Here is a 27034-nt window from a genome sequence, read left to right on the forward strand (position 1 = left end):
AGGAATAACATGAATAAAAACTTAAAGAAAGGAGAAAATAGGGCACGTTCAGGGACTACGGATGGGGCATTTAGCTGTAGTATAGAGTGTGTGAAGAAGGTGGTTGTGTGCTGCAGTCAGTCAGGAAACAAGAGATAAGGCTAATGAAGAGTACTGTGGTTAATTGGTGAGCGCAGTTGCAGCTGTAGATGAAAAAAACACACACAGTTGCCATCGAGCCTATCCTGACTCATGGTGACCCTGTGTGTGTCAGAGTAGAACTGTGCTCCACAGGGTTTTCAGTGGCTAATTTTTCAGAAGTAGATTGCTAGGCCTTTCTTCCAAGATGCCTCTGGGTACTGGCAACCTTTTTGAGGCAGACCAGCAGCTCAAACCTCCCACCTTTCGGTTAGCAGCCGAGTGTGTTAAATTTGTACCACTTAGGGATACTGCAGCTGTAGATGTTGGTGGTGGTTGTTAGGTGCTGTCGAGTTGGTTCTGGCTCATAGCGACCCTATGTATAACAGAACAAAACGCTGCCCAGTCTTGCGCCATCCTCACAATTGTTGTCACGCTTGAGCCCATTGCTGCAGTCACTGTGTCAGTCCATCTCATTGAGGGTCTTCCTCCTTTTCACTGATCCTCTACCAAGCATGATGTCCTTCTCCAGGGACCGGTCCCTCCTGACAACATGTAGATAGCCATAGATAGCTACCTTGTACTGAGTGTTTACTTTGCCAGGCATTATACTGAATACTTTGCATAAAAATTTGACTTATGGGCATTGAAGAGAAAATACGATTTTGAGTAGAACTATGCTTTAGGAAGATTATTCTGGCTCAGGAATGGATTGGACATGAGGAGAGAAAGGAGTTAGAGTGGCTGCAACACTGGGCTCAAGCATAGCAATGATTGTGTGGATGGTGCAGGTCCTGGCAGTGTTTCGTTCTGTTGTACTCAGAACTGATGCGACAGCACCTGATAGCAACAGCAGCAACATATAAAGATGTTTAAAACTGTCCCAGACTGTAACCCAAACTTTGGCGAATTTGTTTAATTAAAGAATACAAACATGAGCAAATAAGAAATTTTTTAAATAGCCATATTTAGTATCAAATATAGTCTCATAACCTCTTGGAATTCACAATTAGAAGGCTGAGACCTAATCCTCTTCATATCGTCCAACTCGTCTGTCTAATTTTATTAGTGTTATTATTGGCTTCATTTCTTTATTCATTATTAAGAAGTTATAGAATATATTTTGAAGTTATTGAATATGTTTACCACATTTAAAAAATGTGGTACAGGAAGTTGACACCAGACGTCATTGTTTTGAAATACTGGTTTCTAGGCTGCATTTTCCAACATTTCCACCCTTCCATAGAAACCTAATTTTGGAAGAGCAGGACTTGTTTTACACAGAAACTATCTACACTCATTATGTATCTCTCTTGGCTTCAACTCTTTGGACATTTCCCCAAAATAAGTAGCATTTATTGTGTGCTTACTATATGTGAAGCACTTAATACAGTACTCATTTTAATCCTTCCAGCTATACAGTTGCGGAATCCAAGGCACAGAGAGGCTAAGTAATTTGCCTTCATTAGTAAGTGAATTCAAACTTAGGCAACCTGCCTCTAAGTCCTGTGCTCTGCTATTAACTCAGCCAAAGTAGAATTCGCATCTCCATTGGGGGCTGGCAAAGGAAAGCTAATATGGGCAAAGTGTTATTTTTTCACAGTTCTTGCACAGATTTTATTTGGTCTTAATTACATTTTATGTTTTCTGATAGTATGCTTTTTTTCACATTGTGATATTTGGATTTGAAAAATATTTTGCATTTTCAGTTTAACAACCCTGTTTTTGATAAGAAGTAATTATGGCCATGTCACAGGTGAAGAAGTGAGCTCAGAAAAAAAGATGTGGTTAAAGACCTACCTTTATAGATACGAATGAGAAATGAAGCTACCAGCTAGTGAATTTTGAGAACATTACTAGGTCGTGAGGCTGTTTGTTAGCTTAGAGTGATTCTTTAGATTGCTCCCCTAAGTACTTGATTTTGTTTAACTTTAATTATGCTAATTAGACCTTCCATGCAACTCACATATGTATATTAATCCACTTTCAGGGTTTGAATGCCGGTGTGGAAATGTTTACTGTGGTGTACACCGTTACTCAGATGTGCACAATTGCTCTTACAATTACAAAGCTGATGCTGCTGAGAAAATCAGAAAAGAAAACCCAGTAGTTGTTGGTGAAAAGATCCAGAAGATTTGAACTCCTGCTGGAATACAAAATCCTTTGACCATCTGCAAACTAAAAATTGACTTGAGCTTTTTTTCCTAGTCATTGGGAATGTAGAGCAATGTATCTTGCATAGACCTTTAATCATGCATGTCATCAGAAGAATAGATTTTTCTTTTTGTTTTGAAAATGACTCTGAACTTTTATTTCCATTGCAGTTTCTGTGGCTAAAAAGACTTAAGTAAACTTTACAAGTATTATCCTTTTAAGATCATTTTAATTTTAGTTGAGTGCAGAGGGCTTTTTATAACAAACGTGGAGAAATTTTGGAGGGCTGTGATTTTTTCAGTATTAAACATGCATGCGTTAATCTTGCAGTTTATTTTCTCATTGTGTATGTATATATAGCTTTTCTCTGCAGCACGATTTCTCTTTTGATAATGCCCCTTAGGGCACAACTAGTTATCAGTAACTGAATGTATCTTAATCATTATGGCTGCTTCTGTTTTTTCATTAACAAAGGTTATACATATGTTAGCATATAGTTTCTTTGCACCCACTATTTATGTCTGAATCATTTGTCACAAGAGAGTGTGTGCTGATGAGATTCTAAGTTTGTGTGGTTTAATTTTTTTTTTTTTTTTTTTGAGCAAGGGAAGGAAAAGCTGTTTGCATTTCATTGCTGACTGCAGGTTTCTTTCAGAATACGTTCATCAGTCTACGTGTATACAGTATGAAGAATGATCTGAAGTAATTGTGCTGTATTTATGTTTATCCACCAGTCTTTGATTAAATAAAAAGGAAAACCAGAATACTCCTTGTATGATTTTTTTTGTTTGTTTTCCCAGTGATTCTTTTTGGGTAGTTTGTTTTAACTTTTAGTCTTTTAGTTTTGTACTTGCCTAATTTTGTGAGAGTACTACTATTCACTGTCTGTCTCATTTCTGTTTATGACTAATGATGATAAAAGGTAGTCTTATGTTCCTGTAAATTGAAGATGTCAGCATTTTGTCAAAGCCAAGAACTTCTTTCTGCCATCTTTTCTAGCCCTTGTCTGAATCCCTGTTCTATACTCTGCCACACTGAATTAGCGTCTAGTAGAAGCTTTTTTTTCCCCCTCTTGATTAGAGCAACTGAAAGTGCATAATTGAAACAGGCATTTGGAGAACTGTAGAGTAGAAAGACCCTTAAGAGATCATTTTGTCTTGAGGTTTTCAAATGTACCCAGCAGCCAACCCTTTCTAAACATGATAAATTATGTAAAGCAGATGAAAGCAGTATATTATAATACATATTTCAGATTTAAATTTATTTACTTGTTACTTTACTTATCCATCTCAGTAGATTCATATAAAGTATTAGAATTCAACACCCATTTGTGATAAAAACTCTCCATAAATGAGGACTAGAAGGCATTTCCTTAAGCTGATAATGTCTATGTAAATTATAATAATAAAAAGTAAACATCTTCCGAAAAGAGAAGACTAATTCCTTTTTAAAGTCAGAAAGGCTGGCTGCCTGTTTTCAGCCCCTTATCACTGCTTAGGTTCACACTTGTGTTGAAGGTCCTAGCCAGTGGAGTAAGACAGGACAAAGGAATAGGAAGTAGAAAGGAAGGAACAACATGAATTATTTGCAAATTATGTGAATCTAGAGAAAAATTACTAGAAACAGTAGGATTTAGTTAGGTAGCTAAATGTTAATGTTCAGAAGTCAGTTGCATTTCTTTGCTCCAATAACAACTAGAATACCACAAGACAACATTTATAAGAGTATCAGAATACCAAGTTACCTAAGAAATTAACAGTGTGTGTTAAAGATCTTCAAGAAAAAAAAATTAAGAGATAATATGACCTCAGTAAATGGAGAGAGAGACATGTTTATGGACAGGAAGTCAATGTCATAAAGATGTCATTTCTCCTCAAATAGATTCAAAGCAGTTCCAATCAGGATCCCGTCAGGTTTTTCATGGAACTTGATGAGATGAATCTAAATGGTACAGAATAAAGGACTAAGACACTTCAGAAAAGGAGCAGGGAGGAGAGGGCTTGCTCTGTCAGATGTTAGGACTCATAATGAAGCCGTGTTAATTAAAATACCGTGACGTTAGCCAATGGACAGATTTCTTGATGGGATATACTAGGGTTCCCAGAAACAGACCAATGCATGGATTGAACTTCGGCCTAGGGGAGAGGTGGCATGTCACATCAGGGGAAGGGGAACTGTTCAGTAATTAGAGGTGGAGCACTTTTTTTTTTTTTTGTGCTCTAAGTGAAAGCTTACCAATCAAGTCAGTCGCTCACACAAAAACCCACAACCACCTTGCTGTGTACTCCTAGCTGCTCTTCCCCCAATGAGGCAGGATGTTCCTTCTCTCCACCCCATATTCCCCATGTCTGTTCAACCAGCTCCTGTCCCTCTCTGCCTTCTCATCTTGCCTCCAGACAGGAGCTGCCCTATAGTCTCATGTGTCTACTTGACCCAAGAAGCCCACTGTTCACCAGTATCGTTTCTGTCTCACAGTCCAGTCCAATCCCCATCTGAAGAGTTGACCTCGGGAATGGTTCCAGTCCTGGGCTAACAGAAGGTCTGGGGATCATGACCTTTGGGGTCCCTCTAGTCTCAGACCATTAAGTCTGGTCTTATGAGAATTTGAGGTCTGCATCCCACTGTTTTGCTCCATCGGGAATTTTCTATTGTGTTCCCTGTCAGGACAGTCATTGGTTGTAGCCAGGCACCATCTAGTTCTTCCAGTCTCAGGCTGATGTAGTCTCTGGTTTATGTGGCCCTTTCTGTCTCTTGGACTCAAATTGACTTTGTGTCTTTGGTGTTCATTCTCCTTTGCTCCAGGTGGGTTGAGACCAATTGATGCATCTTAGATGGCCGCTTGCTAGTGTTTTAAGACCCTAGATGCCACTCACCAAAGTGGGATGCAGAATGTTTTCTTAATATCTTTTGTTATGCCAGTTGACCTAGATGTCCCCTAAAACCATGGTCCCTGGACCCCCATCCCTGCTACTTTGGACTCTGAAGCATTTGGTTGTATATGGGAAACTGCTTTTGGTTTAGTCCAGTTGTGCTTACCTCTCCTGTATTGTGTGTTGTCTAGCCCTTCACCCAAAATAGTTCTTGTCTAATATTTTTTTTATTTTATCTAATTAGTAAACGCTCCTCTCCCTCCCTCCCCACCCTCGCAACCATCAAAGAATATTTTCTTCTGCATTTAGACTTCTTTGACTTCTTGTAATAGTGGTCTCATACAATATTTTTTCTTTTGCACCTAATTTCACTCAGCATAATGCCTTCCAGATTCCTCCATGTTATATATATATATATATATATATATATATATATATATAATGTTTCATGGATTCATCATTGTTCTTAATCATTGTGTAGCATCCCGTTATGTGAACGTACCATAATTTATTTATCCATTCATCTGTTGGTGGGCACCTTAGTTGCTTCCACCTTTTTGCTATTGTAAACAGTGCTGCAGTGAACATGGGTGCGCATATATCTGTTCATGTAAAGGCTCTTATTTCTCTAGGATATATTTCAAGAAGTGGGATTGCTGGATCGTATTTCTAGCTTTTTAAGGAAGCGCCAAATCGATTTCCAAAGTGGTTGTACCATTTTACATTCCCACCAGCACTGTATAAGTGTTCCAGTCTCAAGGTGGAGCAATTTTTATCTGTATGGGAAAAGGTGAAATTTGATCCCTGTGTCATCCCGTTAAAAAAAAATTAGGACTTAAATGTAAAACACAAAAATTTAAGACTCTAAGAAAAAAAAAAAAAACTGTAAAGGTTATTACTTAGACCCTGGCATAGAAAAGGACTTCTTAAAAAATAAAACATTAATTTAGGACAAAAAAAAAAAAGTATAGATAAATTTGTCTATTAAAACTGGGAATATTTATTCACCAAAAGACATTTAAGGTATCAAAAGAAAGTGAAAAGTGACAAACTGGGTGAAGTAACAATGTGAATCAAGACTACATTGAGAATATTTTATACCACTCAACTGGCCAAAAATTTTACAAGTCTTGCAATATCTAATGTTGAAGGGGTTCTACATGATCTTTTATGGATTGCTGGTGTTAACATAACGTGATTGAATCCAACCAAAGGTTTGGTACTGCCTTTTAATGTTGAATTTTTATACATCCTGTGGTCCAAAAATTTCATTCCTAAGTGTATACCCCAGAAAAAACTGCACATGGACAACAGGGGACAGGTGTAAGAATTTCATAGTATGTTCACAAAAGCAAAAACTCAGCAACTCAAGTTGATACACAAGATGAGTAAAATGGTATATTCTTACAATGTTAAATGGCAATCAAAACTAATGAACTGTAGTGACACAACAAGACAGATGAAACTTCTTGTTAAGTGCTATGTAGTCGGTCCTGACTCATAGTGACCCCATGTACAACAGAAGGAAACACTGCCAGGTCCCGCACCATCCTCACAATCTTTATGCATAAGCCCATTGTTGCAGTTACGGTGTCAGTCCATCTCATTGAGAGTCATCCTCTTTTCTGCTCACCCTGTACTTTACCAAGCATGATGTCCTTTTCCAGGGACTGATTCCTCCTGACAAGTCCAAAGTATGTGGGACAAAGTCTCGCCATCCTTGCTTCTAAGGAGCATTCTCATTGCACTTCTTCCAAGACAGATTTGTTCATTCTTTTGGCAGTCCATGGTACATTTAATATTCTCCAACACCAAAATTCAAAGGCATCAGTTCTTCGGTCTTCCTTATTCATTGTCCAGCTTTCACATGCATAGGAAGTGATTGAAAACAACATGTCTTGGGTCAGGCCCACCTTAGTCTTCACGGTGACATCTTCGGTTTTCAACACTTTAAAGAGGTCCTTTGCAGCAGATTTGCCCAGTGCAACATGTCTTTTGATTTCTTGACTGCTGCTTCCATGGGTGTTGATTGTGGATCCAAGTAAAATGAAATCCTTGACAACTTCAGTCTTTTCCCTGTTTATCATGATGTTGCTTATTGGTCCAGTTGTGAGGATTTTGGTTTTCTTTATGTTGAGGTGTAATCCGTACCGAAGGCAAGATCTTTGATCTTTATCAGTGAGTGCTTCAAGTCCTCTTCACTTTCAGCAAGCAAGGTTGTGTCATCTGCATATTGCAGGTTGTTAACAGGTTTTCCTCCAGTCCTGATGCCCTGTTCTTCATACAGCCCAGCTACTCAGATTATTTGCTCAGTATACAGATTGAATAGGTATGGCAAAAGGATACAACCCTGACACACACCTTTCCTGACTTTAAACCACACAGTATCCCCTTGTTCTGTTCCAACAGCTTCCTCTTGATCTATGTACAGGCTCCTCATGAATACAATTAAGGGTTCTAGAATTCCCATTCTTTGAAATGTTATCCATAATTTGTTGTGATCCACACAAATACCTTTGCATAGTCAATAAAACACAGATGAATATCTTTCCTGTATTCTCTGCTTTCACCTAGGATCCATCTGACATCAGCAGTGATATCCCTGGTCCCACGTTCTCACCTGAATCTGGCCCAAATTTCTGGCAGCTCCCTGACAATATACTGCTTCAGCTGCTTTTGAATGATCTTCAGCAAAATTTTACTTGCATGTGATTTTAATGATACTGTTCGATAATTTCTGCATTTGATGGGATTACCTTTCTTGGGAATAGGCATAAATATAGATCTCTACCAGTCGGTTGCCCAGGTAGCTGTCTTCCAAATTTCTTGGCATAGATGAATAAGTACTTCCAGTGCGGCATCCATTTGTTGAAACATCTCAATTGGTATTCCTCAATTCCTGGAGCCTTGATTTTCGCCAGTGCCTTCAGAGCGGCTTGGACTTCTTCTCTCAGTACCACTGGTTCCTACTCACATGGCACCTCCTGAAATGGCTGAACGTCGGCCAATTCTTTTTAGTATAGTGACTCTGTGTATTCTTTCCATCTTCTTTAGATGCTTCTGGAGTTGTTTAATATTTTCCCCGTAGAATCCTTCAATACTGCAACTCGAGGCTTGAATTTTTTCTTCAGTTCTTCCAGCTTGAGAAATGCAGAGCGTGTTCTTTCCTTTTGGTTTTCCATCTCCAGCTCTTTGCACGTGTCGTTATAATACTTTACTTTGTCTTCTCAAGCTACCCTTTGAAATCTTCTGTTCAGCTCTTTTATTTCATCATTTCTTCCTTTCGCTTTAGCAACTCGACGTTCAAGGGCAAGTTTCAGAGTCTCCTTCTGACATTTTGGTCTTTTCTTTCTTTCCTGTCTTTTTAATGACCTCTTGCTTTCTTCAAGTATGATGTCCTTGCAGCTCATCTGGTCTTCCGTCATCAGTTGAATGTGTCAAATGTGTCTTCCGAAACACCTCTGGGTAGATCTGAACCACCAACCTTTCGATTAGTAGTCAAGAGCTTAACTATTTGTGCCACCCAGTGACAAATACGGTGCTCTCGTTGTTGGGTGCTGTTGAGTCGATTCTGACTCAGAGTGACCCCATGTGACAAAATAGAAGTGCCCCATAGGGTTTTCTAGGCTGTATACAGGAGCAGATCACCAGGTCTTTCTTCTGCAGGGCTGTTGGTTGGATTTGAACCACCAACTCGGTTAGCAGCCCAGCGTTTACCCACTGCAACTCCAAGGGTCCTTGAGTATGGTGCTCTTGAGGCTCAAACTAGCCCTCAGTGGTGGAGGTGCTGAAGCTCACCTCCAGTCCTGAAAGCATTCGCACCCTTTGACCCAAGAATTTACCCTTAGACAATAATCCAGGGAAAGGAAAATGTTCTGTCCATGAAGGTCTTCACTACATCATCATGCTTACAATCTAAAACACTGCAACTGCTTCAGCCAATGAACATGGTAATAATGAAGCCTGTTTGGCCCCAAGGGAAATGTTCAGGAGAATAATGTAGGGAAGGACTGAAAAAGTGCATGTATGTGAAGTTTACAAAGATGGGAAAATGCGTGCATACAAAGAGAATGAAAGAATAACATGAAAATGTGAAGACTATAGGTTAGTGGGATTATGGGCAACATTTTCCCCTTAAAAGTCGTTCTTCTTATTGTTGTCTTTATGTCCATGCCCCGCCCCCCCAAAAAATGGGAGGAGAAAAAATATAATGTGCTTGCAAGAGACTTCAAATGTTGTTTTCCAAATAGAGAACAGCTTTGAGTTTTCAGACACTATATATAATTAGTGGGTTGGCTAGTCTATTTTAAAACGACAGAATCTTACTCCCCCTTCAACCGTCTCATTCCCACACCCCTTCCCACACGCCCATCTGCCCCACCCCTTTTCCCCAAGAAGGGTTGTCGGTTTTCTCTTTATATGGCTTTCATCTTCTGGGCTTTCCTTTTAACTTGCGTGTATTCAGTGGACGCTCCGAGCCCATCATAGGCTCGATAAGAAAGGCATTGAAGATGCTGTGTTGCTGGCAGAGAGTAGGAGCTTGTTGGTGATTGATTAATTTCCTTTTAGTCTAAGGTTTTATATTTATTACTTACTTAAATATTTATGGCACACCTATTCTGTGTCAGGCGTTTTGCTGGGTGTTGCCAAAGCTGCACACAGAATAAGAAAGACAGTACCTGCCTTTCAGGGAGGGGAGGCTGGGCCGGTACAGACCATATGCATAATTCATTGTCTTGCAGTTGAAGAGGAGCTAGAATTAAAAAAAAACAGTTGCCTTCAAGCGGATTCCTACTCTTGGTGACGCAATGTGTGTCGGAGTAGAACCGTGCTGCATATGATTTTCAATGGCTGATTTTTCGCAAGTATATTGCCAGGCCTTTCTTCTGAGGTGCCTCTGGTTAGCAGCCCAGTGTGTTAGGTACTAAGTGCTCCCTGAAATGCCTCTTTATAATGCCACAGGAGGGAGTTGGGACATTCCCCTCTTCCTTTCCCCTTTTCTGGAAACTACCAGAATAAGTCAGACTACCTACCACTGCCAGGGACTGCGCTTTATCCTTCCTAGGGAAGATTTACCAAAGCTGAGGTCAGGGCTTGGCAGAGAGATAAGGGCTAAAAGGCTGTGCCCAGATCAAGCCCCTAGTGACCACTGGTCAGGCTTTGGTGGATGATGCCAGAGTCTCCTCAAGACCTAGGAAAGGGTGTTCAGCTACCAGCCCTACTACTTGCAACAGTCCTTCCTCTCAGGCCTTCTGGTTTTAGGCCCTGTCATCTCACGTTATCTCACCAGCTTCTAGCCTCTGCTCTTTCAATGCCAAACTCCAGGCATTCACTGTGTCATTCTTCAAGGACCTCAGGGAACCCTTGCCCAGACTACCATCTCACCTTCCACCTTTGCTAGGATCTGACAGCATCCTGGCTCCTGAAAGTGTGCCTGAAGCATTCACGAAAACACACCGCCAGGTGTGTCCCCGGCGTTCTGGCTGTGACATCAGCTCAAAAACTTCTAGCTGACTGCTCACAAGTCATTACAGATAGCACCTTGAATCTGCCCGAACTTCTTTCTTTTTTAAACATAAATCATTCACAATATTAACACTTTATTACTAATTACAAGTTATTTGATATACACATTACCATTGATCTTGGTGAAAAAGCAGATTTGTTTGAGAGGCGATACGGAAAAAGAGAGGGAGAAACTGCCTGGGAACTTGGGTCTGGATGTTGACAAAATATCTCCTGTGAAGAATGGGGATAATTTAAACTGATTCAGAGAGAAAGATAGTGAATGAGAGGAGAGGAAAAAAACCTGTTGCCGCCAAGTCGATTCCAACTCATAGCCATCCTATAGGACGGAGTAGAACTGCTCCATAAGGTTTCCAAGGAGGGACTGGTGGATTTGAACTGCCAACCTTTTGGTTAGCAGCTGTATCACTTAACCACTGTGCCACCAGGGCTCTGAGAAGAGAGAAGGGACAGGATATTCCAGGCAAAGGAGTTGCAACTTCTTGTTTACTTTTAAGTTTTTTTGCCTGTTTATCATTATTCATTTTTAAAATGTTTTTGAAGGGGAGGGTTAGTTTTACAAATCTTTAAAATAATTTCTGGGACTTTGACTTAAATTTCTTTTAATATTTCATTTAAGTCAGCTTTCCTTGCGTGTCCACTAACTCGTTAACCTTTGACTCTAACGTCGTGAAAAATGTCCAAAGCAAATTAATTGAAAATAAGTGTTTCAAATACTGGCTCTTTTATTTATAACTAGTGTGTACCTTATACCTTTTATAATTTTAAACTCTTTTTTAAAGAATACTTTTGTTAATGTACTAAAAAAATGTTCAGCATCCCGCTTTGATGAGTGGTGTCTGGGGTCTTAAAAGCTACCAAGTGGCCATCTAAGATGTATCAATTGGTCTCAACCCACCTGGAGCAAAGGAGAATGAAGAAGACCAAATACACAAGGAAACTATGAGCCCAGGAGACAGAAAGGACCACATAAACCATCAGCCTGAGACCGGGAGAACTAGATGGTGCCCGGCTACCACTAATAACTTCCCTGAGGGGGAACACGACAGAGAATCCCTGGTGGAGCAGGAGAAAAGTGGGGTGCAGATCTCAAATTCTAGTAAAAAGGCCAGACTTAATGGCCTGATTGAGACTGGAGGGACCCCAGAGGACATGGCCCCAGGACTCTCTGTTAGCCCAAAACTAAAACCATTCCTGAAGCCAACTTGTCAGACAAAGATTAGAGTGGACTATCAGACATAAAATGATACTGATAAGGAGTGTGCTTCTTAGCTCAAGTAGACACGTGAGACTATGTGGGCAGCTCCTGTCTGGAGGAGAGAAGAGAAGGCAGAGGGGGCAGGAGCTATCTGAATGGACATAGGAAATACAGGGTGGAGATGAGTGTGCTGTCACATTGAATGGAGAGCAGCTAGGGTCACATAACAATGTGTGTATAAGTTTTTGTATGAGAAACTCACTTGAATTATAAACCTTCACTTAAGGCATAATAAAAAAAGAAAAAGAATACTTTTGTTAGATTTCTAAAAAGTTTGTGTTTAAATTTTAAATGTACTTTCAGTCAGTGATGACCACTTAACCTTTATAGTGTGTCCTTTATTTTTTATTATATCTTCTTCATAAAGAAAAGCAAGGCCCAGAACCAAAGGAATGGCTGGCCTTTTGGTTGGATGTTACTGGGTGGGGGGAGAATTAATCATTAATTCTGTATTAGGCATTATTTGACCACCAAAGAAGTTCTAGTGAGTAGGTATTATTATTGATTATTATTACTATTGATGCCTTGAATTATGTTGTTGGTGAAGAATATTGAATATAACATGGACTGCCAGAAGAACGAACAAATTTGTTTTGGAAGAAGTACAGCCAGAATGCTCCTTAGAAGCAAAGATGACAAGACTATGTCTCACATGCTTTGGACATGTTATCAGGAGGGATCAGTCCCTAGAGAAGGACATCATGTTTGGTAGAGGGTCAGTGAAAAAGAGCAAGACCCTCAACGAGATGGATTGACATAGGGGCCTGAACAATGGGTTCAAGCATAACGATTGCAAGGATGGCACAGGACTGGGCACTGTTTCCTTCTGTTGTATATGGGGTCACTATGAGTCGAAGATGACTAGAGGGCACCTAACAACAACAGGTATTATTATTACTCCCATTTTACAGACTTGCCAAAACTGATGTTTGGAGACTTGACTTGCCCAAAGTTAAACAGCTAAAATGTCAGAGAATCTGACAAATTCAGACAATCTGAGTCCATTCAGCTCACCCCCAAGGGAAAAAGTTAAAATATAAATTTCCTTTCTTCTCCCCTTCCTCTTTTTTATTTTTACCTGTACGTATAGTTTCCATGTGCCAGCACTATTCTAAGCCCTTTACAAACATTAATTCATTGAATTTTCTTATCAACTCTGTGAAGTAGGAACTATTATTATCAGCTTTATACAGAAAAGTAAGCTGAGGCACAGCGAGGTTAAGTAATTTGTCCAAGGTCCAACAGCTGTCGACGTCATTTTAACACTGGAATATGTAAAATAAGCATATGAATTAGGATTTTTAGAATATTGTTTCCCTTAGTTTAAGCCTCCCAAACCGGCATTACTGTCCCCTTCACCAATACAGAAGTGGACGTGTCATAGCTGGACGGATTAGCACGTTTTATAAAGGCATAGAGGTCGCTACTCGAGGTAGCCTTCCAAATCCCAGAGGCAGCGTCTGGGGATAAAATGTATGCTATACTCATGTAAGGATGGCGCAGGACCGGGCAGTGTTTCATTCTGTTGTGCTTAGGGTCGCTATGAGTCGGAACCTACTCGACAGCACCTAACAACAACAACGTGTTCAGGAAACGGAGAAGCGTTCTGTTGAGCGAGGCGTGCTGCCGGGGAAATAAGCCTGCGAAAAAAAACGGGCAGTCTTAAATGCGAAGATGGGGTCAGCTCTAGGTAGGACCAAAGGCTCTGTGCCCACGGCTAGACCGAAGGCTCTTGCGAGGGAGAAGACGGGCTCGCCAAGGGGATGGGCTTGCTCGGGGCGGGGCCCTCGGAGGGGCGGACCGCCTGGGGCGGGGCTTTTCCGGGGCGGGGCCCCGGAGGGGCGGGGCTTGTCCGGGGCGGGGCCATCGGAGGGGCGGACCGCCTGGGGCGGGGCTTGTCCGGGGCTGGGCTCCCGGAGGGGCGGTGCTGGCTGAGGGGGCGGGGAGCTGTCAGTGGAGCCAATAGGCGAGCGGGAGCCGGGTCTCTCCTAGGTCACGGGCAGCCCTGTGGGGCGGGCCTGGGGGCGGAGGGACGGCCGGGTCCCGCAGGGGCCGCGGTTCAGCCTGACCGCCCCGGCAGATCCCAGCCCTGTGCACCGTCCACCCCCGGCGCCCTGCTACTGCTCGCCATCATGTCCTTCATCCCGGTGGCCGAGGAGTCTGACTTCCCCATCCACAACCTGCCTTACGGCGTCTTCTCCACCGAAAGCAACGTGAGCTGCTGCGCTTCGGCTGCCCGGCCCGCGAAGGGAGGGCGCCCCCTCAGGCTGGGACCCCCGCCCCACCTTGCCCTCTCCGCCTCGGGCCTTCGCCCATCCCTTTTTACCCCTTGCCAGCGTCCAACCCAGGCCCTCCGGCTCCTAGGAGGACGTGGGGCCCATCCTTCCCCTTGCTAGAACCCCTGAAGACCCTTGGTGTCATTGAGGAGCTGTTTAGCCCTCATTCCCGTTCCTGCCTTTGGGAGTGGGAGAGGGTGGGTGCGTGGAGGCATGGGGACGTGTCTCTCTTGAAGAGCCATCCCTGGATAGTGCGCGTGAGTTCGAATACTGCCAGGTAACTTTCTAGCTGTGCAAGTTATTAAACTGCTCAGCCTCAGCTTCTGCAGGGCTGTGTGAGAATTAAATGCAAAATGAAACGAAACACGTAAACCTCTCTCCCTGTTAAGCAGAGCAAGTACGGTTCTTGTTACCGAGAAGTTGCGTGCAATCATGCTGCCATCTCCAAAGTTGTGGGAGTGTGTTTCTTTTCCCCAGAGACTCCAGGTTATGGCTGATTCTTCATCTGGAAGGTTAGCCCCTCACCCTGGAACCGCGGGGACATTAATTAACCCCGGTATTTTAGCCGCTTAAAGGGACACACGCATTTCCTGACGCAGGAGCTGCGGAATCTAAGATGTCAAGTTTCTTTGCCTCCGGCTGGAATTTCTTCATCTGGGTGGTGTGGGCTCACCGTCATCTTCTGCTGCTCAGATGCCCTTTTGGGCAGGGAAACGAATTGTCACTTATTAAGTGCAGTCTTACTATGTGACAATGAAATCTTAGAAAACTGAGGTTTTACTAGGAAATATATAATATGCAGGTTTCTGGGTGGGGAAAGAGGATCCCCTTGGAATCATTTATGGTATTTTTTCCTTGGATTTCCTTGGATTTCTGCTGCTGACTTTAAAGGCAAGCTCCTGAATCAGCTCTGTAATGAAACAGTTGCCGTCTAGTGGGCTCTCACTCACAGCGACCCCATGTGTCTCAGAGTAGAACTGTGCTCCACAGGGTTTTCAGTGGCTGATTCTTTGGAAGTCGGTAACGAGGGCTTTCTTCCGGGGTGCATGTGGGTGGACTCAACTTCCACCCTTTCAGTTAGCAGCTGAGCATGTTAACTGCACCACCCAGGAACTCCTCTGTAAACTGTAGAACTGCAGAATCTGCTCGGACTCAACAGTGTTCAGGAAATATTTGTGAAATGGAGCTTCTGGAAGCCAGCCCCTTCCTAGAAGGTGAGGTCCCTTCCCCCACGGCTGGTGGTTTGTCCGAAGTGGTTGGCTTTTTGTGGTTTTGCCTGTGGCCAGTGAGTCAAGTCGTGGTTTCACAATTGCCAGACCTGGCCAGATGTTGCAAGGACACAAGAATTTGACACTCCGCCTCCCCACCCCCCACTGAGGGACAAAATACAAAATATGTTAAACCTTAACCTGAGTTGGGCAACCAGCCTCTAACACTTTGCCCTCAGCAGTGTGCCCTTACCTTTCCTGGGAGCACGAATTAATTAGAAGGAAATATTGACGAGAGGCAAGCACACCCCAGTAGAGTGCTTTGGCTTGTTTTCCCAGAAGAACCTGGAATTAACCCTCCTTAGAGTACGGAAGCCCTGGTGGCACAGTAGTTAAGTACTCGACTGCTAACCAAAAGGTTGGCAGCTCGAATCCACCAACTGCTACTTGGAAACCCTATGGGGCAGTTCTTCCCTGTCCTATAGGGTTGCTATGAGTCGGAATTGACTCAGTGGCAACAGGTTTGGTTTGGTTTTGGTTAGAGTGCAACTGAGTCCTTCAGACACCATGTCCAGCTGTTTCCACATTAGAATGTGCATTAGACAGCAAATAGGGCGGCCTGGGAGAGAGAGCCCCTTCTCACTGCCCTCTGATAAGAGTGTTGAGGTTGGGGAGGCAGCCCCTTGGCATTCCAGAAGGCTTAGGGCCTTCAAGCTAACAGACCTTGTCTAAAGCTACCACTGTGGAACTCCAATATTCTAATAGCTATGGCTGCCTCTTTAGGCTGGTCTAGTTGCCATGTCAAGACCTCCCCTTCCTCCATGCCAGCGCCAAAACCAAAAAACCAAACCCATTGCCTTTGAGTTGATTCTGACTCATAGCAGTCTTTCATAATTTGGGTGGAACAAGAGTGAATTAATCAGCCATCGTTTCATTCATCCTTTATTCAGCAAATCTTTTCAAACCCCAACTTTGGGCTAGACCCAGTCTAGTCATCTTAGATCCTGATTAGCATAAAAACATCTTAGAAAGCTGGGGGTTATCAGCAAAGAAATAATAAACAGGTTCCTCGGTGGGGAAAGTGGAGTCCCTTGGAATTGTTTATGGAATTTTTTGTTTGGATTTCTGCTCTCAGCTTTAAAGGTAAACTCCCAATTCAGCTCTAAACTATAGAATCCCAGATAGATGTTGGGGATCAAAGACACATGAGATCCCCTCCCTAGTTGCGCATTGCTCATGGACTGTTGTTGTGTGCCATCGGGTAGATTGATTCATAGTGACCCTCTATGACAAAGTACAACTGTCCTATAGGGTTCCTAGGCTGTAATCTTTTATGGGAGCAGGTTGCCAGGTCTTTTCTGCAGTGGAGCTGCTGCTGGGTTCAAACTGCCAACCTTCAATAGCTGAGCACTTAACCATTGTGCCTTCAGGGCTCCTTGCTCATGGACCAACAGAACGTATACTAAAAAAAGAAACCGAAACCCTTGCGGTTGAGTTAATTCCAACTCATAGCGACCATACAGGACAAGGTAGAACTGCCCCATCAGGCTTCCAAGGAGTACCTGGTGGATTTGACTGCCAACCTTTTGGTTAGCTGCTGTAGCCCTTAACCACTATGCTACCAGCGTTTCCAGAATATATATGTATGTAATATATATGTACATACTGTATGTATGTATATGCATAGATATATACATAGATAGAGATATGTATATACATCCAAAACCAAAAACCAAACCCATTGCTGTCAGGTCAATTTGGATTCATATCCACCCTATAGGACAGAGTAGAAGTGCCCCATAGGGTTTCTAAGCAGCGGCTGGTAGATTCGAACTGCCTACCTTTTGGTCAGCACTCGAGCTCTTAACTACTGTGCCACCAGGGCTCCATGTATATGTACATACATACTCTGTGTCATACATACATACTGTATATAAAGGTAGGCACAGTGACTGCTGAGAAACGGGGGATGGCAGTCATCTGGAGATGCTTTGTTAAAGCCCCTGTGGTCCGGCCCTGCCTCTGCCTACCGGTCTTCTGCTTCTCTCCAGCCACACTGGCTGCCGTTGATTTTCTGGAACACACCAAGAGCAGTTTCCTGCCTTAGGGCCTTAGCACGTGTTGTTCCTTGTGTCTGGAATGCTCTTCCTTCTACTCTGTACATGCCTGGTTCCTTCTCACTCTTCAGGACTCAGCTTAAATGTCACCTCTTCAGAGGCCTCCCCTAAACACCCTCTCTGAATGAGTTCCCACAGCACCCCACCACGGTTCTTGCCTATCCCTACATCTTGTTTCATTTTGCTTCTTGAGGGCGGGAACCAAGTCACTCCTCTCTATTGCCAGGGCCTTAGCTGCTTTAGTGTACTGCTGGCACGTAGTAGATGCTCAATAAATGTATGTTGTATGAATGAATATCTACCCTGTGTCTCCTCTCACAATGAGAGATTTACAGATATTAGTTAATTGAATTCTCACAACAAACCTGCCATTGTTTTGTTGTGCCCATTTTACAGATGAGGAATCAGAGAGGCTAAGAATCATGCTCCAGGTTTCACAGCCAGTGAGAGGCACATTTGGGGTTAGAATCCGTATCTGTCAGCCTCCAAACCCTGTACTTTACCCTCTTCTACGTCAAGCTGGGAGTTGGGTAAAACTTTATAAAACAGAGACAATGCACATGAATTCCCTTAGATTTGGACAAATGGAATATCTCTCCCTAGGCTACCTCCCTCAAGATAGAGATGGAAACCTGAGTCCCAGAGAGGATCAGGGATTTGTCCAAGGTGACAGAATGGTGAATGGCTGTGCAGGCTGGGAGCACAGGGGTGCTGGATCCCAGTTGTGAGTTCCTTCTAGAATGGCACTGAAGAAACTAACCCTAAGGTCTAAAGTATGGGGACTCCCTCTCTCAGGCTGTGTTTCTGGCTCCTCAGGTCTCAGTTTGGAGCAGGAGGGCAGTGACTTCCCCCTGGTGCTTCCTGGCTTTGTTGAAGCCGAGAATCTGTCAACCACAGCTTCTGACTAGATTTTGGAGTTTTCTCAGGGTTAGTGGCTCCATTTTGCTTTCAGCTGGATGTGGGGCAAGGGTCAGAGAAATAGCCCAAGGGTCTACCCTGTGCATCCCCTGATCGGATGGCACTCAGATCCAGGTGGCCCAGCTCCTTGGGGATCACAGAAGGTGCCATTTTCCTGAGGAGAGGCGGAGGCCCAAGGGGTTGGCAGTGGAGCTGGGAATGACAGCCAGGCTCTCAAGCAGCCTATTCAGGGCTGCCGGGTGAGGGCACTTCCTGTCCACCCCTGGTCCCAGGGGCTGACCTGCATGGAGAGATCGCTAACCTATCTTCTCTGAGCCTGCCAGAATGAGCAGCCAATGGAGATAAAGCCAGCTAGTAGGCCTGCCTATAAGGAGCCCTGGTGGTACAAGTGGCTAAGTGCTCAGCTGCCAACCAAAAGGTTGGCCACTCGAACTCACCTAGTGCAGAGAAAGACCTGGCGATCTGCTTCTGTAAAGATTATAGCCAAGAAAACTCTATGGGGCAGTTCTGTTCTATCAAATGGGGTCACTATGAGTAAAAATCAACCTGACGGCACTTAACACTAACAACAGGTCTACCTATATGCTCCCTGGAGTTGAAATGGCAGAGAAACAAGCCAGTGGGTCAGGAGAGCTGGAAGTTGGGCTCAGGAGAGAACCCCAGGAGACCGATTCCACAAATGTGCTCTTGGGTTCCTGACTTTGACAAGCAAAGCTCGGGGCTGTGGGGACAAAGACCAATCTTTCCCACATATTTGAGACATAATAGCTTTGATGGTGGGATTTTATGGTGCAGAAAGGAACTTGCCCTGCACATTCTGAGCAGTTGGGCATTGTGCTCCCTCATGACCTGAGCTCTGCTCCGTGTTAGCACAGCAGAGCTCATTCACCCAAGCCAGCAGGCCCTCGCCGTGGTGTGTGCAGCACTCACTGCTCTGCTGTGCAGAGCATCCCCTTAAGCCTAGATTAAACCTGAAACATATACCAACTGCCTGGTAATGGGGCCAGCTCCTCACCCAACATGTGGGGAACCATAAGCAGCTCCCCCCCCCCCCCCGCTTTTTTTTAAATTGTACTTTAGATGGAGGTTGACAGAACAAACTAGCTTCTCATTAAATAGCACCACATATTCTTTTATGACACTGGTTAACAACCCTACGACATGTCAACACTCTCCCTTCTTGACCTTGGATTCCCTATTACCAGCTTTCCTGCTCTCTCCTGCCTTCTAGTCCTTGCCCCTGGGCTGGTGTGCCCCCTTAGTCTCGTTTTGTTTCATGGGCTTGTCTAATCTTTGGCTGATGGGTGAACTTTAAGAATAACTTAATCACTGAGCTAAAAGGGTGTCTGGGGGCCATACTCTTGGGGTTTCTCCAGTCCCTGTCAGGCCAGTAAGTCTGGTCTTTTTTTGTAAGTAAGTTAGAATTTTGTTCTACATTTTTCTCCAGCTCTGTCCGGGACCCTCTATTGTGATCCCTGTCAGAGCAGTTAGTGGTGGTAGCTAGGCACCATCTAGTTTGTACTGGACTCAGTCTGGTGGTGGCCATGGTAGTTGTGGTCTGTTAGTCGTTTGGACTAATCTTTCCCTTGTGTCTTTAGTTTTCTTCATTCTCCCTTATTCCTGAATGGGTGAGACCAGTGGAGTGTCTTAGATGGCTGCTCAGACCCCAGATGCAACTCACAAAAGTAGAATGTAGAACATTTTCTTTATGAACTATGTTATGCCAGTTGAGCTAGATGTTCCCTGAGGCCATGATCCCCACAGCCCCCAGCCTAGGATTTCGGTCCCTCAGGGAGTTTGGATGTGTATATGCAGCTTCCATGACCTTTCGGCAGGCCCCTTTAAGCTGGCAATTGTCCCTGGATAGGAAGTCCTTGGGGGTGCAAACACTTAATATTCTCAACTGCTAACCAAAGTGTTGGAGGTTCAACCCCACCCAGGGGCTCCTCAGAAGAAAAGTCTGGCAATCTACTTCTGAAAAATTAGCCATCCGAAACCCTATGGGGCACAGTTCTATTCTGACACACATGACGTCGTCATGAGTTAGAACTGACTCACTGACAACTGGTATTACTGGTCCTTGGATATGAGGCTTGGACTAGGCTTCTGCTCCTTCCCTGCTCCAAAGGGTTGTGCTTTAGGTATTTGACTTCTCATTCAGCAGATGAAGATTCTTTGTCCTGGAAGCAGAGATGGCACCAGGTTTCGTCTGGGCAGAGAACATGGGCAATTTCTGCCCAGTTGAGGCCCAGGGAGCTGGGATAGGATGCCAAGGACCGAATTCTTCAGTTTGTTCTTCGAAGAGGGTATCGGGGGGCCAGGGCTTTTCACATAGACAGGCTCTCTGTGCACATGAGCCCAGCCCTCCCCAAGGCTTTTCCTGGTGCTGACCATGCCATCTGTCTCCCAGCCAAGACCGAGGATCGGTGTGGCGATTGGCGACCAGATACTGGACCTCAGCGTCATCAAGCACCTCTTCACCGGGCCTGTCCTCTCCAAACACCAGGATGTCTTTGATGAGGTAGGACACTGTCACATGGCTGGTCACTGATTTCAATGACACTTGTTGCAAATACCTTGCAGACAATGCTCTTTGAAATGGAGGGCATTTCTGATAGAGATAGTGCATTCGGCTTCAGCAGTTTAGGTGAATAAGGCTGGGGTTGTTCTGGGAGAGACAGACTGGCAGGGGTGGCCTTGGGACACTTTGAAGTAGGTTTCTAGATGCCTTGAGACCAGATGGAATGTCCTGGAGTTGATGTCTATTTTGCAGAGCTGAGCATTCCCAGTTGCAGGGGTGAGGCTCTTCAACAAACCTGGTTGACGTCCTCATTAAGCTGTTTGAGCATCTGCCTGCCCCAGGCCTGGGCAGGGCCCTCTTAGGGAGGGAGCCATGAGCCCTGCCCCCCAGGTCCACAGGGATAGGCTGGGAGGAGTGGACACCTGGCCTCCAGGGCCCTCTGTGCTGCCACCATTAGGAGTGAGCCCGAAGTGCACGCACATGTGAAATGGACATGAATCTACTTCCCTGCAAAGGGTCATTTTTTTTTTTTTTTTTTAACTTTTATTGAGCTTCAAGTGAACGTTTACAAATCAAGTCAGACTGTCACATGTAAGTTTCTATACACCTTACTCCGTACTCCCACTTGCTGTCCCCCTAATGAGTCAGCCCTTCCAGTCTCTCCTTTCGTGACAATTTTGCCAGCTTCCAACTCTCTCTATCCTCCCATCCCTCCTCCAGACAGGAGATGCCAACACAGTCTCAGTTGTCCACCTGATATAATTAGCTCACTCTTCATCAGCATCTCTCTCCTACCCACTGTCCAGTCCCTTTCATGTCTGATGAGTTGTCTTCGGGGATGGTTCCTGTCCTGTGCCAACAGAAGGTTTGGGGACCATGACCGCCGGGATTCCTCTAGTCTCAGTCAGACCATTAAGTATGGTCTTTTTATGAGAATTTGGGGTCTGCATCCCACTGATCTCCTGCTCCCTCGGGGGTCCTCTGCTGTGCTCCCTGTCAGGGCAGTCATCGATTGTGTCCAGGCACCAACTAGTTCTTCTGGTCTCAGGATGATGTAGGTCTCTGGTTCATGTGGCCCTTTCTGTCTCTTGGGCTCTTAGTTATCGTGTGTCCTTGGTGTTCTTCATTCTCCTTTGCTCGAGGTGGGTTGAGACCAATTGATGCATCTTAGATGGCCGCTTGTTAGCATTTAAGACCCCAGACGCCACATTTCAAAGTGGGATGCAGAATGTTTTCATAATAGAATTATTTTGCCAATTGACTTAGAAGTCCCCTTAAACCATAGTCCCCAAACCCCCGCCCTTGCTCCGCTGACCTTTGAAGCATTCAGTTTATCCCAGAAACTTTTTTGCTTTTGGTCCAGTCCAGTTGAGCTGACCTTCCATGTATTGAGTATTGTCCTTCCCTTCACCTAAAGCAGTTCTTATCTACTGATTAATCAATAAAAAACCCTCTCCCACCCTCCCTCCCTCCCCACCTCGTAACCACAAAAGTATGTGTTCTTCTCAGTTTATACTATTTCTCAAGATCTTATATTGGTGGTCTTATATAATATTTGTCCTTTTGCCTCTGACTAATTTCGCTCAGCATAATACCTTCCAGGTTCCTCCATGTTATGAAATGTTTCACAGATTAATCACTGTTCTTTATCGATGCGTAGTATTCCATTGTGTGAATATACCACAATTTATTTAACCATTCATCCGTTGATGGACGCCTTGGTTGCTTCCAGCTTTTTGCTATTGTAAGCAGAGCTGCAATAAACATGGGTGTGCATATATCTGTTTGTGTGAAGGCTCTTATTTCTCTAGGGTATATTCCGAGGAGTGGGATTTCTGGATTGTATGGTAGTTCTATTTCTAACTATTTAAGATAACGCCAGATAGATTTCCAAAGTGGTTGTACCACTTTACATTCCCACCAGCAGTGTATAAGAGTTCCAATCTCTCCGCAGCCTCTCCAACATTTATTATTTTGTGTTTTTTGGATTAATGCCAGCCTTGTTGGAGTGAGATGGAATCTCATCGTAGTTTTAATTTGCATTTCTCTAATGGCTGATGATCGAGAGCATTTTCTCATGTATCTGTTAGCTGCCTGAATATCTTCTTTAGTGAAGTGTGTGTTCATATCCTTTGCCCACTTCTTGATTGGGTTGTTTGTCTTTTTGTGGTTGAGTTTTGACAGAATCATATAGATTTTAGAGATCAGGCACTGGTCGGAGATGTCATAGCTGAAAATTCTTTCCCAATCTGTAGGTGGTCTTTTTACTCTTTTGGTGAAGTCTTTAGATGAGCATAGGTGTTTGATTTTTAGGAGCTCCCAGTTATCTGGTTTCTCTTCATCATTTTTGGTAATGTTTTGTATTCTGGTTATGCCTTGTATTAGGGCTCCTAAGGTTGTCCCTATTTTTTCTTCCATGATCTTTATCGTTTGAGTCTTTATGTTTAGGTCTTTGATCCACTTGGAGTTAGTTTTTGTGCATGGTGTGAGGTATGGGTCCTGTTTCATTTTTTTGCAAATGGATATCCAGTTATGCCAGCACCATTTGTTAAAAAGACTATCTTTTCCCCAATTAACTGACACTGGGCCTTTGTCAAATATCAGCTGCTCATATGTGGATGGATTTATATCTGGGTTCTCAATTCTGTTCTACTGGTCTATGTGTCTGTTGTTGTACCAGTACAAAGGGTCATTTTTAAGAGTACATTTCAGTGACATTACTTACATTTGCCATGTTGTGTAACCATACCCACTATTTCTAAAACTTTTTCATCTCCCCAAGAGAAACTCAGTACCCTTTAAGTAATAATTCCTCATTTTCCCCAAGAAACCCCTTTGTAACTCAGGTGAAGGGGATCAGTTTAGGCTGGGAACCCCCATGCAGACTGGAGTGTCTACCTCCTTCAACTTCAGTTCAGGCCAAGGTTAACAGATGTCATGGATTGCATTGTGCCCCACAAAAATATGTATTGGAAAGAAAAATACGTGTTGAAATCCTGGTCATTGGTACCTGTGGATGTGACCGTATTTGGAAATAGGGTTTTCTTTTGTTATGTTAATGAGGCCATACCAGTGTAGCCTGAGTCCTAAAGCTAGTCACTTCTGCGTGATGAAAGGAACAGGTTAGACACAGACACACACAGAAGGAAGACAGATGTCTGAGAATGCCAAGGAGTGCCAGCAGCCACCAGAAAGGAGAGAGGCCCACAGAAAGAATCAACATGGCCGAGACCCTGATTTGGACTTTTAGCCTCTAGAACTGTGAGAAAATAAATTCCTATTCTTTAAAGTCACCCACTTGTGGTATTTTTTGTTATGGCAGCACAAGGTAACTAAAATAACAGGTTTAGCTATTAAAGGTGGCAGGTCCTGGGCTTTGATAACTGTCTGCAAGGCCAAGGGGTTGAAGCCCATTACAGAAAGGCAATACCTTTCTTCTGCTTGATGAACAGATGACAAAACTAAGAACTAAGGTCTCGAGAGGTGGAGTGACCTGGAGATAGGTGGTAGGGGCCTTGACACGCTGGGCTCCCATTGGCTGGTGGGGTATCCCCCAGGGCTTTCCTGTGCCTGATCTTTCTCCCTGTTTTGGTCTAGCCAACCCTCAACAGCTTCATGGGCCTGGGGCAGGCTGCCTGGAAGGAGGCGAGAGCATTGGTACAGAGCTTGCTGTCTGCCAGCCAAGCCAGGCTCAGGGATGACATGGAGCTTCGGAAGCGGTGAGGGGCAGGTGGACATTGGTGGGGAGAGGGGACGTGGCAGGGTTGATGGGAACTGTATGGTGGTCTGTGCTGTTCTCAGTCACAGCTTGGCTGCCTCCGCCTTACTGAGTCAGATTCACCTGCATCCAGCCCCTGCCTGGGCTGCAGGTTGGCGGAGTGCTGTGGGCAGCCTGGGCTTGCCTTTGCGCCTCATAGGCTAGGTTAGGCCTGCCGCCCCCCCCCCCCCATTCACTCCACTTTTCCTTATCAGCATCGTCTGTGCCCTTGACTGGTTTCCCGAGTAGGAGTAAGTTTAGCCCGTTTCCTAGACTGGAACATAGAGCCAGTCGGCTTTAGCGCGTGGACAAAGCTCTGGCCCCAGTCCAGCCTGAAACTGCCTGTTGGAGGATTTGTAGCAAGATTTGGGGGTGGTGTGGGCTGAGCCTATAGGTGGGCAATCAGAGCAGGGACCCCAATTCACCACGTGCTTGGCCTGAAACCCCCGGTTCTATTTCAGTGCATTCGCCTCTCAGGCTTCTGCCGCGATGCACCTTCCAGCCGCCGTAGGTGAGTACGGTCTCTACACTGAGACATATGGGTGAGGCAGCTTACTGGGCCAAGAGCCAATGCCTTGGTCCCTGCTTTCTGGTGGTGGGAGGACACGGAGGAAGGGCTCTGGGGCTGTTACTCTTCTGCCATTAACTCAGGCTGTGTCTGAAGACCAGAACTCTCTCCCAGGGAGCTTGCAGACTGCCCCAAGTTGTGGCTGGCTGCACGGCTCCTTGCACATCATATCTCCTTCTTTTCCCAAGAGGCAGGGGTGGTTTACCCAGTAAGCAAGGTAAGCACATGCTTAGGGGATCAACAAAGCAGAGATAACAGTTGTGCAAAGCAAAGATCCATACATGCCAAGTAGACAGGACACAAGGAAAAGCAAGCGTCACAGTGGAAGGGAACTGCAGTTGCTAAATGCAATTGATACCAGGTCTAGTTCATAAGAATGTGCCGGCTGGAAATAAAGTTCACCAAGTGTCATGAGGATACCACAAAGTTATTTAAGCTATGAGGCTCCTACCACTTCAACACCTTCATTGACATATGTCTCCTGTGGTCCCCTCTCGTGTAATTGAAACTCCTTATTTCAGCCTCTTCGGAGTATACTATTTCTCTCTAATAAACAAGAGGTGGGGGTGGGCTGTCACGTCTAACTCTTGCTACATTCACCCAATATGCAGCTGGATCCAACATGAGTGATTACTGGGCAAGGACAAATTATGTTAATAGTTAAACAGGTCTCTGATCCATTTTGAGAGAACAGCCTTGTACATCCATATCTGCTGATCCAGCAACTTCAGCCAGGAGGGCCAGCAATGCTCTTTGCCATGTTACAAACACAAGGGGATGCTCTTGTGCACGTCTGGGTAGACAACCAATGGGAACTCCAGTCCCCTTGTGACCCTAAGTATGTGCTTACCTTATTGGGTAACCTGTCCCTACACCTTGAATTGTGCAGTCAGATTCTAGATGCCTTAGAAAATATTACTGAAGACCACACACAAAAAGAAGATACCAAAAGAGAAGCTGAAAACATTGCCAACAAAATGCAAACACTAGAGTATGTATTTATGTTGGTTACGTGGAATAATACATTGCAGCATTGTCGGTGGACAAGTCAAGCTCTCCAAGAGTCAGAAGTAATTTAAAGACACGCACAGATCTCTACCAGTCGCTAACAGGGTATTCACATAGTGTAAGAGAAGATTTTGAAAACACAACAAAATGAATACTGCCAAATACTGATTATCAAGCAGTTCACTGCCGTGGAAGTATTGGAAAGAAACAAGTAAATGACGGAAGTGCTCCAGAAGTATTGAGGGCCAGAGATCAGTTTTGTGTAACCACATACTACACCATCATTGACACACTTGAATTTTGTATGAAAAGAAGGGTGAAAGTGTATGAAATTCTTTCAAATAGCTTTTCCTCCTCACACAATGTGGACATCCCTGACGTGTGAAGGCACCCGAGAAGTTAGTGCAGGCTCATCCGGATGACTTAAAAGCCTTTACGGAGAAGAGCCGACAATTTCATTCTTACATGAGGACTAAGTTTATAGATTCAGGAAAGACAGATTTTACTCGTGTAGGCATGTATGACTCTGTAACGCACATTTCCCAATGTTGAAATCGCTTTACGCATATTCCTAACTTTAATGATCACAAACTGTGTAACAGAAAGCCCATTTTTGTCCCTAAAAAGACTCGATAATCCTAGCCTTCAACGATGCTTCGAGAAAGACTCGATTCATTATTCTTACTATATATGGAAGTTGGTACTGTTTGGCAGCTCAATTGTGATGAAATCATTG

At 44.2% G+C, this 27034-nt stretch overlaps 2 protein-coding genes across 8 annotated transcripts in view; both read left to right on the top strand.

Moving 5' to 3' along the window:
- The window catches only part of ZFAND6 (zinc finger AN1-type containing 6), a 76896-nt gene extending 73861 nt beyond the window's left edge, over positions 1-3035 (top strand). For all 6 annotated transcript variants that reach the window (XM_049852532.1, XM_049852531.1, XM_049852530.1 and 3 more), the window contains one exon: positions 2108-3035. In XM_049852532.1, the coding sequence (XP_049708489.1) occupies positions 2108-2256 (149 nt within the window). In that variant the 3' untranslated portion in view covers positions 2257-3035. The remainder of the gene's footprint in view (positions 1-2107) is intronic.
- Positions 3036-13946: 10911 nt separating this feature from the next.
- FAH (fumarylacetoacetate hydrolase) overlaps positions 13947-27034 on the top strand; it is a 48830-nt gene continuing 35742 nt past the window's right edge. For both annotated transcript variants that reach the window (XM_049852513.1, XM_049852514.1), the window contains exons 1-4: positions 13947-14138; positions 20855-20965; positions 24563-24684; positions 25184-25233. In XM_049852513.1, coding sequence (XP_049708470.1) covers positions 14058-14138; positions 20855-20965; positions 24563-24684; positions 25184-25233 — 364 coding nt within the window. In that variant the 5' untranslated portion in view covers positions 13947-14057. The remainder of the gene's footprint in view (positions 14139-20854; positions 20966-24562; positions 24685-25183; positions 25234-27034) is intronic.

Source organism: Elephas maximus, chromosome 13, assembly GCF_024166365.1.
Source record: "Elephas maximus indicus isolate mEleMax1 chromosome 13, mEleMax1 primary haplotype, whole genome shotgun sequence".
NCBI lineage: Eukaryota > Metazoa > Chordata > Mammalia > Proboscidea > Elephantidae > Elephas > Elephas maximus.